Source organism: Poromitra crassiceps (assembly GCF_964638095.1).
Source record: "Poromitra crassiceps genome assembly, chromosome: 15".
Taxonomy (NCBI): domain Eukaryota; kingdom Metazoa; phylum Chordata; class Actinopteri; order Beryciformes; family Melamphaidae; genus Poromitra; species Poromitra crassiceps.
In genome coordinates, this window is record NC_139634.1 from 26,656,867 (window position 1) to 26,674,835 (window position 17,969).

At 43.8% G+C, this 17,969-nt stretch overlaps 1 protein-coding gene across 3 annotated transcripts in view; it reads left to right on the forward strand.

The window, feature by feature from the left end:
• The window catches only part of atp8a1 (ATPase phospholipid transporting 8A1), a 142,772-nt gene that overhangs the window by 75,174 nt on the left and 49,629 nt on the right, over positions 1-17,969 (forward strand). For all 3 annotated transcript variants that reach the window (XM_083651631.1, XM_083651633.1, XM_083651632.1), the window contains 6 exons: positions 525-574; positions 1,338-1,407; positions 7,276-7,360; positions 8,784-8,923; positions 11,367-11,505; positions 15,424-15,488. In XM_083651631.1, the coding sequence (XP_083507757.1) occupies positions 525-574; positions 1,338-1,407; positions 7,276-7,360; positions 8,784-8,923; positions 11,367-11,505; positions 15,424-15,488 (549 nt within the window). The remainder of the gene's footprint in view (positions 1-524; positions 575-1,337; positions 1,408-7,275; positions 7,361-8,783; positions 8,924-11,366; positions 11,506-15,423; positions 15,489-17,969) is intronic.

Below are 17,969 nucleotides of genomic sequence, written 5' to 3' on the forward strand. Positions count from 1 at the left end.
ACATGTGCCATTAATAGAAAGTGGCTGACTTCACTTCCACTGTGGTTATATTATAAGACGATAGATCCATTGTGTGTCCTCTCCAAAGCGAAGGTCGCTCATCGTGTTGTTCTCTTAATTGGCTAACCTGGTGATTGCACTTGGGAAAAATCCAGAAGCTGGAAGGCCAAAACGATTTTCTAATTTTGCCCACTGAGAACATCTTTCCTCTGAGACATTTGTCCAAGTTCTTAACCTTTATTAGGCCTTATAAATCTCTCGCCGTCTATTTAATTATTCTCTCTTGTACCTAGCGGTCTCGACAATTAAGGAACTTAATTGAATCTTACCTTATTATTCTCCCTCCATCAGCTCAGTACAGGCGACTGATAAACAGAGTTAAAAGTGCAATTAAGCCCGATTGGAGAAGGGTTGCAGGGTTGGTTTGTGGTGTTTGAGATAAGACGTCTCGGAAAAAGACTGAGACTGAGTTAAGTTGTCTCTTTTTGCAGTACACTGACATGTCTGTCTTTTTTTGGTCTTAGCCTGGGACAGAGGACAAGTATGAGCTGCTTCATGTGCTGGAGTTCACAAGGTAGTACTTTGATAAATGTGGTGTTCTCATAATTAATTATTGTGTACATTTATATACAGCTGCAGCATACTTGGTGATTTAGACCAGTGATTCTCAACCTTTTTTTTATATCAAGGACCACTAATTTAGTCCTCATTAGGGCCAGGGACTCCCATTTGATGAGATTTTGTCTCTTGGATCCAAATCTAACAATGTCTTTTATTGCTAGCTATGATTTTGTCCTGAATTCCATGACTACCTGTTTTGTAGGAAACAAAATAACAGTGAAGCTATGACCAAAGCAGCAATTCTGCTACATTCCCCAATGGTGTTAACTTCTCGTAAATTAAATAACGGTGAAGTTTAACAATTCATCAATTTGCTGGGGACCCCCTGGAACCCCTCAAGGACCCCTGATGGTCCCCGGACCCCTCGTTGAGAACCACTGATTTAGAACATGTTGTCCATACAGTTCTGCAGAAATTACAGAACAACTTGTATCTGATGTGTGATGATGGTGCTGCTGGTCTACAGCAATGATTCTAGTTGCCACAGAATCCTCAAATTAATCTTACGGAGTCACACGTTTTAGAGCACATCATCTCCCTTTTGCTCTCACATGATTTGTACTAATTCATTGTGAGATGTAGGTGTGATATCGTGTTACACACTGTTTAAATCTGAATTTCAACAGTTCAAATAGTATGTGCTAATTTGCTTGTAGTGGCTGTAACGCCTTCTGATGTGCCTTTTCTCTCACTTCATTTCTCTCCCTGTCTCTCAGCACTAGGAAGAGGATGTCAGTCATCATGCGCACGCCATCTGGGAAGATCCGCCTCTACTGCAAAGGAGCCGTGAGTGTCTGTCTGTCTCCATGGCAACACATGACAGGCCATCGCCATCATTACCACAGGAGTGTTCAATGTTCTCTTACCCCTGTTGCCTCCCCCTCTTGTCAGGAAATCATTTCTATGAGCGGCAGTAAGATTACTTTATTCCAAACACGGGTAGCTAACAAAATAAAGGATACAGCAACACACAAACAAACCACCCTCGATGCACCTTTGCATAGGTTATACAAGTATCTGCACCTCTATTTGGTGGATACAACACCATTCATTCAAAGTGGATTACATCATTTGGTGTAATCCACCTTTATTTTTATTTAGAACACGCCGTTTCATTCAATAGGGTTGTTCTCAGTTGATAGACACTGCTATCGTATGGTTTACATAGGCTTCAGGCTCATCAAACCATTCAGTGACCACTCAGGCCTTTGTGCCAGTGGAAGAAACCACACCCAGCAGGATAGAGATGATTTTCATTCAGTGAGGGTGATCGTCCACAATGGCTTTGTAGTCACTATTGACAAATGTCGAAAGTGCATCCCTGCAGCTTTGAATATCATGTAGCATCTCCTTTTCTCTTACCCACCCCTTCATTTTCTGTACTTCGTCTCTGCAGGCTCAGTGAGTAGGTTGTGTTTTAGTAAAGTATATTGTTGATCGTGCTGAAACATTTTGATTATCTTTATATAACATTTATTACACGTTGCTTAATGCTCAAACATTAGAATCACTTGTAGCGGTCATATCAATATTCAGAGATAAAAGGAAAATAAGAAAAATATCTAAAAGGCAAGATCACAGATAAGATTTTTGACTCAGATAAGTCAAAAATCTCCAACTGTGGTGTAATAGACTGCGGTCTTAGTGACCACTCAATAATCTTTTGTACACGAAGGATTATGAGGGCAGCCCTTGACTACCACAACACTATTAGGATCCGTTCTATGAAGAACTACAATAGTGAGGCATTAAAAGAAAAGTTAAGGGGCACGGACTGGTCACCTGTTTTCAACTGTGCGCATGTTGACAAGGCCTGGGGATTTTTCAAATCCCTTTTTCTGGAAGCAGTAGATGAAAGTGCACCAGAAAAAACCATCAGAATTAAAGTCAGATCGGAGCCTTGGATGAACCCCGAAATAATTGGAGCAATAAAGTCCAGAAATGACATGTTCACTAGATTTAGAAAAAACAGCGAAGAGCAATTATATACTGAGTTTAAAACACTTAGAAATGAAGTAACTAGATTAATTAAGATAGCCAAGGCGGAATACTACAATGAAAAAATAACAGAAAATAAGTCAAATCCTAAACAATTATGGAAGTGTCTGAAAATGACGGGATACGGGAACAGGCTCAAGACAAAAGCAAAAAATATGAATTTAGATATAGGAGGCACACTGATTACAGGACATGCCAATGTAGCTAATTATATAAATACGTTCTTCATTACAATAGCAAACAAACTAGTAAATAAATTGCCCAGCCCTAGTGGCAAATATGGAGAAAGACAGGTGGGGGAGTTTTACAGGAAGAAAGGTATCCTGGCAGATACCTTTTCTTTCTCAAGTGTGTCTGAGGACACGGTAGAAAAGAAACTTAAGGCCCTCAACCCTGCGAAGGCAACAGGACAGGACAAGATTCCCGCCAGATTCTTGAGGGATGCAGCGGAGACAATTGCTCCATGTATAACATTTATCTTAAACAAGTCCATTGAAAAGGGGCAGTTTCCCACTGATCTTAAATCAGCCAGAGTTATTCCTATCTACAAAAAAGGAAACAAATTAGACCCGGGGAATTACCGTCCTGTCTCGATCCTTAGCACGGTGTCAAAGGTAATGGAAAGGATCATCTTTGAACAAATAAATGAATACCTGTCAACAAACAACATCCTGTATGAGTATCAGTCGGGGTTCAGAATATCTCACTCCACAGACACATGTTTGCTGTACCTGACAGACCAAATCAGAACAGAAGTAGACAAGGGCAGATATTGTGGAATGGTTTTATTAGATTTACAAAAAGCCTTTGACACCGTGAACCATGATATACTGTTATTCAAAATGAAGGCTATGGGTTTTAACAGTGCTTCGCTAAGGTGGGTAGAGTCATACCTATGGGGGAGGAAGCAAGTGGTAGAAGTGAATGGCATTATGTCATCCTCACTAGTGCCAACTTGCGGGGTGCCTCAAGGGAGCATTTTGGGTCCAGTCTTATTTCTTTTATATGTCAATGACATGAAATCTGCCTGTGAATGTGACTTGCTTCTCTTTGCGGACGATGCGGCTCTACTGGTCTCACACCAGGATAAAGGGGAGGTAGAAATCATACTCAGCCGAGAACTACTCAGGATCAGTTGCTGGCTGGTTGATAACAGGTTGTCCCTCCACTTAGGTAAGACAGAAGCCATTCTCTTTGGTTCTACCATCAAATTGAGGAGGTCTCCGGGGTTTAGGGTGGTGGTGGGAGACGTAGAGGTCTCAGCTAGGGAGGAGGTCACATATCTGGGCTGTGTGCTGGACAACACCTTATCAGGAGAGAGCATGGCGCAGAGGGTAGCCAAAAAGGTCAACCAGAGAGTGAAATTCCTCTCCAGGATTTCCACCTATGTCAACAGGTACGCTCTGGAAATCCTAGCGGGAGCACTGGTTCAGTGTCAATACGACTACGCATGTTCCTCCTGGTACACCGGCATCGCAGTGTCACTGAAAAACAGGCTCCAGACAGCACAAAATAGATTAGTCAGACTCATTTTACAATTGAATCCTAGGACTCACCTACTACAGTCTCACTTCGACAGCCTCAAGTGGCTAAGAGTAGAGGAGAGAGTATCACAAATCAAACTCGGCATGGTCCACAGGATAGTTAACAATGCTGTCCCAAAATATCTTAGACATTACTTCACCAAGGTCAGTGACGTACATGGGCACGGCACTAGAGGGAGCCCCACAGACTTGGTCCCAGTAAAATGTAAAAGATGCATCGGCCAAAATTCCTTTCTTTATTCAGCGGCAGTAGCATGGAACAGTCTCCCAGCTGAGATTAACAGCTTGATTGCCAGCGACGAGTGTACTCGTCAAACACAATCCAGCTGTTAACTGCCAGCGACGAGTGTACTCGTCAAAAAAATCGATTTTTTTTTTTTGACGGTAGGTTGTGCATCTAAGCCTTTTACATCTCTTATATAGGTATAGACCAAATCACCTGGATGTTTACATTTACTTCCGGGTACCCCTGAGGTCCACACATTATAATGGCGGTGGACGGCACAAACTGACATGTTGAAGACAAAAACAGACAAAGAAGACAAAAATGGTTCGTCCGTGTTGTGTTGTTGTTTAATATCATTCATAACAACACTTTCACTAACGTTAGTGGAGACCAGACTAGCTAATTTACCTGTTGGACCAGACCAGAGCTAAATTAAATTGACCTGGCGTCAGTAGCTCTGTCTGTACCAGGCTCTTTCTCGCCGAGAAGAGCCTGGTGACGCGAGGTTACTCTGTCTGTAACGTAAAAAAACAGCGAGTTTGACAGACAAACAAACTTTATTAGCTAGCTAACACTACATAAAACAAACACAGAAGAAAGGCTAGATACGTTGGACAAGCATGTTTACCAACCGTTTAACCATTTAAATTGAAAGTAGTCGGCCGAAAACAACGAGAGGGTTTGACAGCATTTATATGACAACACGCACATTTAAACCTGCCGCCTTTCCCAAGTGGTACCCGGAAGTAAATTTGTTTACATGGTGACGTCACGGTGATTTGGTCTATTGGACGTGTACAACGTGTACAACCCATTCCACCGACCCACTAAGTGGCGACAAGGAAGGAGGAAGGCAAGCAAAAAGCAGTGTGACTGAAGCCATTCTCATGAAGGTGGATTGGCGAAGGCGCTTTAATTTTCGCGCTGATTGCTGGCGGTGCGGGATTGCAGATTTGCATAGTGGATTGCGGGTGGGACACACTTTGAAACACGCAGCATAATATGACCAGAATCGCAAAAGCTTCATCAAAGCCCTCAACCAAAACCCCAAGACGCGAGCGAGTCCAACCAGACTTCCTCAAAGAGCGGCTGCACAGACAGGCACACACCCGCACAGCAGCAGCAAAGCAATGGTGACAAGCGGGGACTGCCCCCTAGTCCGACACCAAATTGGAAACAAATCCCATTCTAAAAGGCTTTTAGAATGGGATTTTCAACCCATTCTTTTTTGTTTCTTTTTCGCTATAATTTAGAGTAATTTAATTTCTATTCAGAAATTTATTTGAGAGGTCGAGAGTATGAGAAAGTGCATTTGCAAAGGTAGGAAAGTGCTTGTGACATGGCGCTGCAACAAAAAAGAACGCCCACAGGAGGGAGGAGTTGAGCAGAGGGAAGTTTACTGCTGTTATGGAGGAAATTACTGTTCAAACTATTGTTTAGGTCTTACTGATGCCAAAAATGAATGGTTAAAGTGACAGTTCTATCGAATCTCACAAAAAGCCGTTTATCTCTGAATATTTATTCTGACGCTAAAACCATGCTGTATTCAACTGCTAATGCTTACATAACTACTAACTCTACAAACTAACTCTTTTAGACAGAGAAAGTACACATTCTATTAGTACTTTTGAGATATTGTATGTTCACAAACTCCAAGCAGAAAATAATCCTCGGCTGTTGTAAAATGAGCCACAATCCTCAAAAAAACAGCTTGGCAGAAGCTACCTACAGCAAGAAAAAAATGGCTGGCAGTCAATGTGTTAAGACAATTAGCCCCTATCCCTCCTTCAAAGGTAAAGTCAAGAACTGGATCAGGAGAAATAGAACCTGGACTTAATGTGTTGTGTTATATTGTGGTATTATATTATTATATTATATATTATATTATATCTATATTATTATATAGTATATAATATTGTATGGTAATGATATGTAATGCTATAGTATATTATAAAATATTGTCCAGTATAGGTTCATGTAGGATGGATTTGATGGTAGCCAAGGTGACTGAGGTGGGGGGCGACCTGTTGTCGGCCAGCCAGTAACTGAGCCGGTGTCTCACTCGACCCTATATGTTATTAGATCTTATAGTATTTTATTTATTTTATTTATTTTATTTGATTATTTTTTAAAGTATGTTTTTATTAGGATTTGATGGGTTTATTTTTTAATAGCACAAATTGTCTTTTATCTTATTTTATGCTTATTTTTATTGGTTATTCACTGTGCCCCACTTTCCCATATCATTCTCCCCCCTGCGTGGCAGGCACACCCACGCATTACCCTCAGACTCTGACAAGTGCTTGTGGCACTCACACTATCACACACTTACACACATCCAGACATACACACAACAGTACACATTCTATAACAGTCATCATGAGGACCGCAATGGAAATAAGCTGTCAGCTTTATTGCGTTTTTATCCTTTTGATAATGGTGGGCCTGTGTATGTATATATGTATATTGTATATACTGTGTATTCATTATCAATAAAGAACTCAATCAAACTCAATCAATCAAAAAAACAACAACATTGCATGTGCAGTCCAATATATACACCCAAATAGAAGGAGTGTTAAGTAGGCATTAAATGGGAATTTACAGTCCTACGTTAACATACTAATCTATCCATGATTCAGCCCTGTTTGCATTGATTTCTTGCACCCACTTCTAATTGCTTTTTAACCATAATGACCATTTCAATCATGTGATTCAAATGATCTCATGGTTATCAGGCAAATATGAGGAAAAACTACAATGATGGACTCATAAGTGATGGATGCAGGCTGACTCACTCATTTAGCCACTCAGCCAAGTTTTTTTTTTCTTTCTTTTCTTTTCTTGTTGGGTGTCAGTAGCCAATGACTCTTCGTTTCCCTTCAGGACACTGTGATCTATGACCGTCTGGCTGACAGCTCTAGGTACAAAGAGATCACATTGAAGCACCTCGAACAGTTTGCCACTGAGGGTGAGTGGACAAACATCGCCCCCTGTCTACCAGAAGTAAAACATCATGTTGTAGCATGTTTCTAATGTCTATGCATCCCTTGTTTATTTCTCTGTGGTATTAATAATCATCACTCGATAATCAGTTGGAATAGATGCAAGGGGTTTCTTATTTTTATGAGAGTTTATCCTTGCGGGTCATTTTTGGATGACCAGTTAATATGATTATAAGAAGAAGCAAGGAGAAGCAATGTAAGACAATGGAGCTGAGAGAAACTGCATCATCGGCTCTTGTTTTTGCTCTGTGTTCATACTGCCCCCTTGTGAGACATCAGCAAAATTATGTCATCGGCAGTATGTGATGTACTGCAGGCTAAAGATAGCACACAGGACAGACTCTGAAGATCTCCAATAACCGTAATGTGTAAAGGGCTGGATAAAATACAAGAATTCCCTTTAGTTTTTACTTTTTTCACAAGGAGTGTCACATTTAACATAATGTATATAGTTTAGATTTTGCTTTTGCATTGTACAGAATGTAGCATTTTAGTCTTTAAATGGATCCATATTGATATGAACTACAAGCATGATCAGTGGCACAACATCAAGACATGTGCATGTTAATCTGTTAGCATATGTATTTAACCGGCATGGAGTATTACATGGGTGGGGTTTACCGTATTAGCACAATTCAGGTAATGTCAGGTAAGTTATTAATTTGTCAGCTATAGAAATGTATATTTAAGTGATTTAAAAGTACTTCTCTGTGACAGTAGAGTTGCTCTGGTGCTCATTGTGTCTGAAACCCCACGCATCTGTTACTTTAAGTAGGTCAAAACATATGCCAAGACAACACAAAAACCAGGATTTCAAGGCAGGCTATGTGGTATTTTTTGTCTCTCCAGTAGTGAACAGTGGAGAAAAATATGAGCTGCGAAACGACCCGGAGAAAATCAAATTAAAAGTTTAGAAGCCACTTCAATACAGAGGGTGAAAGTTTAATTGCTTTGTAGGTACACAACAATAAGGTACTTAAACAGCAAAACAGAACACAGTGATTGGCCTCTATACTACATTCAGGATAAGCAACATTTTATTTCAAGCTTAGCAGTCTTCCTCAGGCAGCATTGAGCGTGTATTGTGTGCTGTGTAGCAAAGCCCACCCATCAGTTTTAAGTATAGGTCAAAACAAAGGGAAAGACAAGACAAACAAGTTCTATGCAGGCCTTGAAAGTCTAGAAAAAATATGCATACTGAATTTGGTAATTTTAGGTCATGTTAGTTACATTGCATAGCCACTATCAGCATTATATCCTATTGAACACCCTTAAACCAACAAATCAAGGTTTTGTAAAAGTGCAGAATTTTGAAATGGAAAATGGGTAGAAATGGGTAGAAATGTAGAACATGTACCCAGGTTTCCTGATGATGTTCTCTCCATGCAGGGCTGCGCACTCTGTGCTTTGCGGTGGCAGACATCAGTGAGTCGTCCTACCAGCAGTGGCAGGAGGTCCACAACAGGGCCTGCACCTCCCTGCAGAACAGAGGCCTCAAGATGGAGGAGAGCTACGAGCTGATAGAGAAGGTTTGCTACGTCAACAACCCTGAGATGTGGGTGGTAGATCCACAGAATGAAACGGATACATAGACAGCTTTATATTGGTATATCAACCCCCGCCTCCACCCACCACAACACCAACACCATAGCCACCTGTTCTGTTCTCTGAACTAGTCCCCTCGCCCACGAGTCCTGTATCAGCCAACAAGCATTTAATATTGGAATGCAGTCTGCTTGGCAAATTAGATCATGAGCTGCGTATTTACCTGTCTGCCTTCAGCTAACGTACACTGTTTCACACAAACCATCTGTTTGATAGTCTTCAGTGCATCTGTAGCAGGACCGGCCTCTTTTATTCAAGCTGAAGCCAGAACCGCCCATGTAATTAATGCAGGCCCGTCACATAGTCACACTCGTAAATCTGAAGGTGTGTGTGTGTGTGTGTGTGTGTGTGTCCGCGTGCACGCACATATTTATGTGTGTGTCATTTAAGATATTACCAGGAAGTATAATCAGTTCTCTGTGAGGAGCGTCTATATGGAAGCGCTAGTCAAACACAGGAAGCCACACTCGTAAATCAGCTGCCTGGCATGTTTTTCATGTTCTTCATGGTTGCCCAAGGCTGCCCAAAACAAATGGAAGCAATCAATCATGAAACATACATGAAAGCTTTCAGAGAGGAGAATGCAGTGTGGTACACAGCTCAGTGGTTATGCATGGCACCAACACTGCCAGGGCTTGGGGTTCAGCTCTCCCTGCCTGGGGCCACCCAAACTTAAAAAATGTATACACTCATGCCACAAGGTGGCACAGTGGAGTTGCAATGCATTTTGAAAGACACGGGCATTCCAAGGCTGGTTGAAAACTGTATGGTACCTCCTCACCACATCTTCCAAACACATCGTTGTTAGTTACAGTAGATGGGTATAAGACTGTCACATCCATATAAGAATAGGTCTAATTGGTGTAGACAAGCATGGTAAGTTTCAAACAATAATTCAACTCCCAGATCGACATGGGGTGGAGCAACAACCGGGACAGCAGGGAAATTGGCCAAGTACAATTGGGGAGAAAATTGCAGGGGGGGGAGACAATAATTCAACTTAGTGAAGGATGCACAACTTCCAAGTTGCCTTCAGTAGTAGTAGTGGTTCCAGTAGTTGAGTGGTTCTGGTCCTTTGATAGTCGCTTTAGACTATTTTTGTATCGGATGATTTTTTTTGACTCATAGTAATTCACTCTATTGCCAATATACAGTTACATGCACAAGATGCTTGGACCCCTAAATATTCCAGGAGAAAAGTCAAGAGGAAGAGGCTAGTATTAAACACAGCTATCAGTATCAGAAACTGACAGCCTTGTGGTCTGGAAGGGAATCATACACTGCAGCCAGATGAGCAGCATCCCCCCTCTGCCCTGGGTCATCCACATTAACACACATTTGCAAGGTTGTAACTTCTTTTCTGGCATGTCAGGCACAGGGCAGGGAACTCACTTTACCACAGTCCACAGTGTCTGCTGGATTCACAGGTTTACCAGCCACTATCACAGTGCTGCCTTACAAATCAAGCATACTGTGGAATAGAAGGCCTAAATTATGGTTCATTAACTACCAAGTGACTGGCAGATTAAACAAACCTTCCATTTGGCTCATGGCTGGTATTATTTTCCCATCCTGGCTCGGTGGTTGAAATTCAGATCCATGTGGTTCTTACCATGATTCACCAAGAACTACTTTTAACAACCACCACTGTAGCCTGTTTTTGTTTTCCATGTTCTGAAAATTGCAAAATAAAATATGGACAAAAAACAACCCACCACTGTAAGAACAGAGCAGTTCACACCAAGATGCAGCTGATGCACATGAGGACTCATCAGACACAGGCATGGCTTTGACGGCTGTGAGGACAGGGCTACAGACATACAGGCAGCAGAGCACGGGTCCAAGCTTAACGAGGGCGGCTGACCATCGCTTCCCTCGCCTCAACTCTGCAGCTGCATCTCGTCTACCTTCCACTGCTTATTCCTGTCAAAACTCTGTCCCTGCTGGGCTGTACGAGCCCACAACCTGTCCCAGAGACCAGCTATGCTTCCTGAGAAAAACACACCTATTGTGAGGGTGTGTGGGCGGGCGCGTGGGAATTTAAGAGATGATGTCCACAGATGTGCAACACACACACACACACACACACACACACACACACACACACACACACACACACACACACACACACACACACACACACACACACACACCTTACTTACCTACTGATCCAAAACCCCTAAAGGCCTCAGTGGCTTAGCTGGGTGATAAACAAGGGCAGCTGATGAGGGGGAAACACGACTGAGTGAGTGACATAGTCCCGCCCCCCATATTTCTCTGACACATGATGTTGTAAAGCCCCTCGTCTGTCAAATCTCCACTCCACAAATCTCCCCCCCCCTTCTTTTCTTGTTCTTTCTGGTGCAGAACCTGCAGCTCCTGGGCGCCACAGCAATAGAGGACAAGCTCCAGGATAAGGTTCCCGAGACCATTGAGACTCTGATGAAGGCCGACATCAAGATCTGGATCCTGACTGGGGACAAGCAGGAAACAGCCATCAATATCGGTAAGACTCGAGGAGAGTAAGATGAGACTGGTCTGGACTCGATTACTTATTTGGACACTGGTCTGATGTGTATCATATGAACGCTATACTGTTCTATCACTGAGGCTGCTAATAAGAAGAAGATACATTTACAGTCAAGGAGTCCCATAAGCATTTCTCCATCATGACATAGTGTATCTCAGCTAGTCCACTTGGTCTCAAACCAAATGGAAAACCACAGGTGAGCCTGCTCTGTGGTGAAGAGACGTCTATATCAGGCCCTGACAGGTAATCCAGTCAGCCTGTGTTCATCCCTCACCCAGCAGGACAATCTACTGACAAGCACAATGTTTCTCCGCCCGGTCTGTCCAACTGAAGCATCTGTTACGGAATGCAAGAATATATACGAGCACCAGTGGGCTTTGGAAGAGGAAGCCGCTGAAGTGATACTGAAAGCTGCAGTTCCTAGAATGGCCACTTGAGGCTGGACCCAAAAGGGAGTCGTTCCCATTCACCCCCATGTTAGTCTCGCTGGCCAGCCTCCCCTCCCTTCCGCGAGAGGGGTCTGGCTGCACGGAAACAGGCTACTGGGATAAGCCCTCCCCTGCTCTACAGCAGCCCCATTAGAGCAAATGTTTCAGTCGCTGCCGGATGTCCGCTCCCCGCTTATAACAAGCTCTGTCATTGGCTCCGACCATGTCAATCAGAGCGGCGTCCGCTCCCTCCTCCCTGTGTGTCGCTGTAAATAGTGCCCTGCCACCTCAGTGAAAACAACAACGTTAACTAGCTAGCAAGCTAACGGCAGAAACCTACACGCTAGCTCGTTGCTAGTGCTACACGCTGAAAATGGCAAGTTGGATTGTTGGAAACTATTTTCCAAGGGCACTGCCGCTAAGCGCCACCCATCGCAATTCCACAATGGAGACCTGCGCCGCCAGATTCCTCTCCCAGAAGGGAGGGCAGGCTGGCCAGCGAGACTACCCCCATGTTAAAATGCCCCACTTTGTAACAGGATTAAGCATGTTGACAGCCTGGGCCAAAACCGTGTTTTGGCCTATATAGCTAATTTCACCTTTCATAACAACTGTAGGGGGGTGAATTTTTATGTAACTCACCTGTTTAGAGTAAAATAGATGATAGAAAAGACAATGTTTTGGGGGTGATTGACAGGTCACCTGTCCAGTGATCGCGCAGCTTGCCGTTCACGGACCAATAGCAGGTGGAGCTGCGGCTCTGGGCAACCCCAGTCTCGTGCCCCCAAGATGGCCACAGGCTACGCTAGGCTTCCAAACGGGAGTCCAAAAGCCAACCGTACGCTTCGTCCATATTATTTACTGTCGATGATGAGCACGCTGGACTGACAGGAAGTAAAATAACATGCATACAGTATGTACACAAGCAGGCCCGTTTCACATATCTGGTTCCCCGAGGCCCGTCAGCCTCGCTGGTGTTATCAGAAAGCCCAAGGACTAACATTGGTTCAGCAGAGGAAGCCACCTTCCTCTTCCTTGAAGGGCCTGGCCATTCATAGACCTTAGATGTGGCTGAATTAGCGCAAATTGAGTCGACCTCGAAACAGCCAACCTGTTAAAAGAGTCCGGAAAAATGCTACTGTATTAAAAGCACCTCCGCTTGTGGCTACCTACCACTGTGGGCCGGCTGAATCAGCCCTTTGTGCCCGCCGTGCCCAGATGTGAGGGGGCTCCTCAGAAGCACATGCTCACGGGAAGTATTTTTACAGGTCCGCCGTTTGACTGCGTTTCTCTGTAAAAAGCCCCTCTCAATATTGACTTTGTTTTTTACTGTTTTCCTCGCTGAAAGACGATCCCCATTACCAGGGTTCACGGGCGCACCTTTCGCCACTCCGCACCGGTGAATTTAGCTCATCACAATTGGGTTGTTTGTGGTGGCCTGAACTGCCTCAATAGCCCTCTTTGCACACCATCGTGGGCAGAAATCAGCGCAAATGCAGCTGAGTTGACTCGTTGAACCATACTTAAGATGCTGAAACACGGCAGGGTCAGATTGGTCTGACTTCTGTCCACCAGAGGCTGTAAAGAAACAGTGTTTCAGGTTTGTCCTGTTCCCCAGTCCTGGCCTATTGTGACATAACCACGTTGACACCAGTCTGGCTGCCCGAGGAGCAATGTTTGCACTGGGATAGACTGTTAGTGCTGTGGGCTGTCCTTGGTTGGAGGGTTTTGATGCTCGGTGCGCGGCAGGGCCAGAACTCCATGAAAGCACACTGCCTGCTGGTCAGCTTGTTGGTAAACTCTGCTCGCTGCACTGAAGGTATCACAGATGAGAAGACAGGCACGTAAACAGCAGCGTGTTAATCTTGGCCAGGGGGTACGTGGTCCCCTCTAGCAGAGAGACTTGAAAAGGTAAATACACCCCCCTGGTCTGCCAACACAAACATGAACCACCATAATACCTGCCTTCCCACCTACCTCACCACGGCCAGTCAGTCATCTCGGTTTCCAACTCTTCCTCCCTCCTATAAATCCTAGTGTCCACTGTCTGCCATCCATTTTGCTCACCCTCTGTAGCCGTCACCACTGTCTGCCATCCATTCTGCTCACCCTCTGTAGCCGTCACCACTGTCTGCCATCAATTTTGCTCACCCTCTGTAGCCGTCATTTGTCTTTAATTGCTGTTCCCATTTGGAACGTCTGAGAGGACTCGTGACATGAGTGTCGCTGTTACACATTCCATAACTCCTCTGGGAGCCGTGTTTAGTTCCGCCTGAGCTGGAGAAAGGCCAGGAATGTCACTTTCTCTGCTGAAAAAAAAAAAAAGGCAGTTTTGCTGCAGTGAAATGAGCTTAAGGTAAACACATTAAGCGGAAGGACTGCGGCAGGAATCGACAAGGGGGAAGGGGGCAGAGAGACAGTGTTGAGATGGGGAGACATTTTCCACACATTGGCACATTTTTGGAAGTTTGCACCTTAGCAGTTAAGAAAACAATCTGCCAGAGCCAGACCCCAGCCCTGTTTGGTTTTCACTCTGGAGGTGAAACCTCCTCATTTCCTCATGGAAGCCCCACCCCCACCCCGCCCCCGTGTGTACCATGTGTGCGTGTGTTTGTATGTATCTGTGAATGCGTGCGTGCGTGTTTTGTGCATAATATTTTCTCTCACTTAAACTGCCCTCCCCATGCAATGACAGATTTGGGCTTCATGGTAAACCCCTTAAAGACACAAAAATCTCTCTCAAAACACAAGCAAATTGATGAAGCCCACAAATATGCATGTGGTCACGCCACAGATGGCAGCCTTTTCCTATTGCAAAGGGATTAGTTGAGGATGTAGGTTTGGGTTCCCGAGATGTTTCTGTTTGCCCTCGAGGGAGTCTCTCTATCTGCCACCTCTCTGGTGACCCTGAGCCTCTGTCCCGGGCCAAGAGCTGAGGTGGGTGTTCCCCCAGGGAGCCATGCTGGGCAACACAGAGGTGTAACTGCCCATTAAAACAGGAAACTGACAAACCCCTGTAAACCAAAGCCATTAGTCATGTCTTGACGCTGCCTCTGAGCTGTAACATTTTAATTGCCAACCGTTAATATGATGTATTGCTGTATCCTCTCTATGGTGCTTTAATAGTTCCATTCTTTTTTTATTTTTCTTGTTTTAGTTAGGTTTTTTTGTTTTGTTTTGTGGTTAACCTTGATGTTAAATTTGTGTTGTGTGTTTGGACTCCACGAAGACAACCTGTCACTGAGATTCACACTAATGGAGATCCTAATAAAACTAAACTAAACAAATCTTTGATGCAATGGAGATTGCCTCTTTCATATATATATATATAATATATCTTTCTTAAATATATATTTTTGTCTGTTACCTACCTACATATCTAGCTACTAATCGTATCAATCTAATCTGTCTGCTCTATGAACCTTTGAACTACACATTCAGTTTTTTTTTGTCTGTTTTATTGTAGGACATTCTTGCAAACTACTGACCAAGAACATGGGCATGCTGGTGATCAATGAAGACACTCTTGATGTGAGTATTAATAACCCGGAAAGCTTGTTTCAGACTGCCTTTTTAGACAGCAACCTAACACACACACACACACACACACACACACACACACACACACACACACACACACACACACACACACACACACATCTCACTATTGTTTGACAAAAAAAATATTCATACATTGAGAGGTGGGTTTGAGGATTTTACATCCATACATCTTGAGTCTGGTTTTCCTTTTAATGTATACATTAAATGTTTTTCTTTATCTGTTGTTCAGCTTAATCCAAATCTCAATCCTCCTTTTCAGTACTAATTACACTCCAAGAGTAATCCAAAATGTCAGCCAAAAGTTAACTTCCTACACACCTTCTTCAAAATTATTTACTACAACACTGACTCATTGATTATTTAATCCAGAGGTTTTCAAATTGGGAGGCAGGCCTCCCCATGGGGGCTCCAAGCAGTTTCAGGGGAGGCTCAGTGAATGGAAGTGGAAAAAATATTACATTAGTTATTACATTAGTTCTCAAAAGGAGATCTCATAGAATAGCCTAAACATGTGGAGTTTTGTTAAAGAGATAGTTCAGAGATAGTAGTTTAGGGATTTTACTGTTTTTCCCAGTCGGAAACAAACAAATGCCTTCAGACAGACCTTTTTATGTATTTGGTGTAGTCTGAAGTATGTCAAACAGCAATATCAGGCTATATTGCACCAATTATTGAGTGTCTGGCCTAGTTCCTCATTGCGCGGCTCGCGAGACGCTGGCGGCTCTTGAAGCTTTAGTTGGCGGCTCTAAGAAATTGCTAAAACATTTTTTTTTTTTTTTTTTTTTTTTTTTAAGATTTCCCCTCCCCTGCTCTCCCCAAAATTTCAATAAACCTTTATGGCATATTATTACAATACAACAATACTGGTGTTGACAGTAATAGAAGGTGCCAAATCATTCAAAACAATAAGCATTTTGGTTTTAGGAGTATTGTGCCAGCGTGCAGCGCTGTTCCAAAACGTGTCAACGTGTGTCGTTGCCTGGGAAACGCACATCCCATAATACAACTGTTCGCATCGCATCCCATAATAGTATGATGATACTTGGGATGCCATTGCGAACATAGATGTGAAGAGGATAGCTAAAACTTCAGCGTCGCCAGCGACGGCCTCCACCGTTGCGGTAGGGGTACGTTCAGTATGTGCTTACTAACCAGCATTACTGATTGCGATTCTTGGCCCCCTGTGTACTGAGAACTTGCTCGTTGAGTGATGTTGGCTAGCGCTGGACACTAGGCCTTCAGCCTGTGTTTGCGTAGCGCTTCATCTGTCAACGTGCTATCAGATGAACTGCCTTAAGACCTGTCTGTCACAGTTTCTCAGCTTTTATTTATCTACTATTTTCTTTTGTGACTCATATAACAGCTGTTGCTCTAGTTGTCCGCTGCATCTACAGTGAGGATGCACCCATGTCGTAGGGAAAGTAGTATAATAGTCTCTCAGTAGTACATTGGATGCAAAAGTAGCTACAAAGAATTCTCAGTGTTTTAGGTTAAACCTAGCCAGGCTCCAGACCTTCGAAGCCACGCCCACTCCGCAGTTGTGGATTTGGAAGAGGAAATGAGTTTATGAGTTGGCGATTCAGTCTGAATATCAGCCTAGGTTAATCCCCTTATGATACCAGATGGGTGGTGTTTACTGCATCAGCTGTAGTGTCAAGTTTTCAATCAGAAAACAGAAAGAAAAAAAAAAACATATCACATGGTGCTGTAAGCAGGTTAAAATAATTGCTAAGATTTATTATTTGTAAATACTCTATTGGCTAAATACGGTTTGCCCCATTAAAGAAACAAAAACATGATGTTGGCACATTTTGGACCACAGCTTCAACACCCCCCCCCCCCCCCACACACACACACACACACACACACACACACACACACACCCTCTACCCTCCATATGAGGGGGAAAAAGGTCCTAAAACTGAAAAGAGGAGGCCACAGGGAGCCATCCACACACAACCACACACCCCAAATCTGCCTTTAACATCTATTTAAGACATCCAGCAGGGAAGTCTGTTGACCCCCGGCGGGGGGGGGCCTTGTCTGTTGTTTCTGGAATTGAAAGGGGCACGTCCCCGCACTTCCCGCAGGCCAACGCTAGGGAGAGGAGCGACAGTTGGAGGGGGAACTCAAAAGACTGGCCTGAGTGTGTCGGACAAGCGGAGGAGGGAACGCTGGGAAGGAGATGGAGAAATGAAGGAAGGGGTGGGGGCTTGTGGTGATGACGGACGGCCTTCACTCTGTCAGCCAGTCGTTAAGCGTGATAAATGGAGTGGAGGTAAAAATGTGGGGTCGGTAGATTCATAACGCACACAGAGCGGCACTTTGAAATGTCAGCTCCCATTCTCCTGTGGTTGCCCAGATGCTTACATAAGGCAGTTTGTTCAAACACTAAGGGAGAAAGTCTCCTGCAGCACCAAGACTGAGGGGGCTCAGTAACAGAGGGCGACG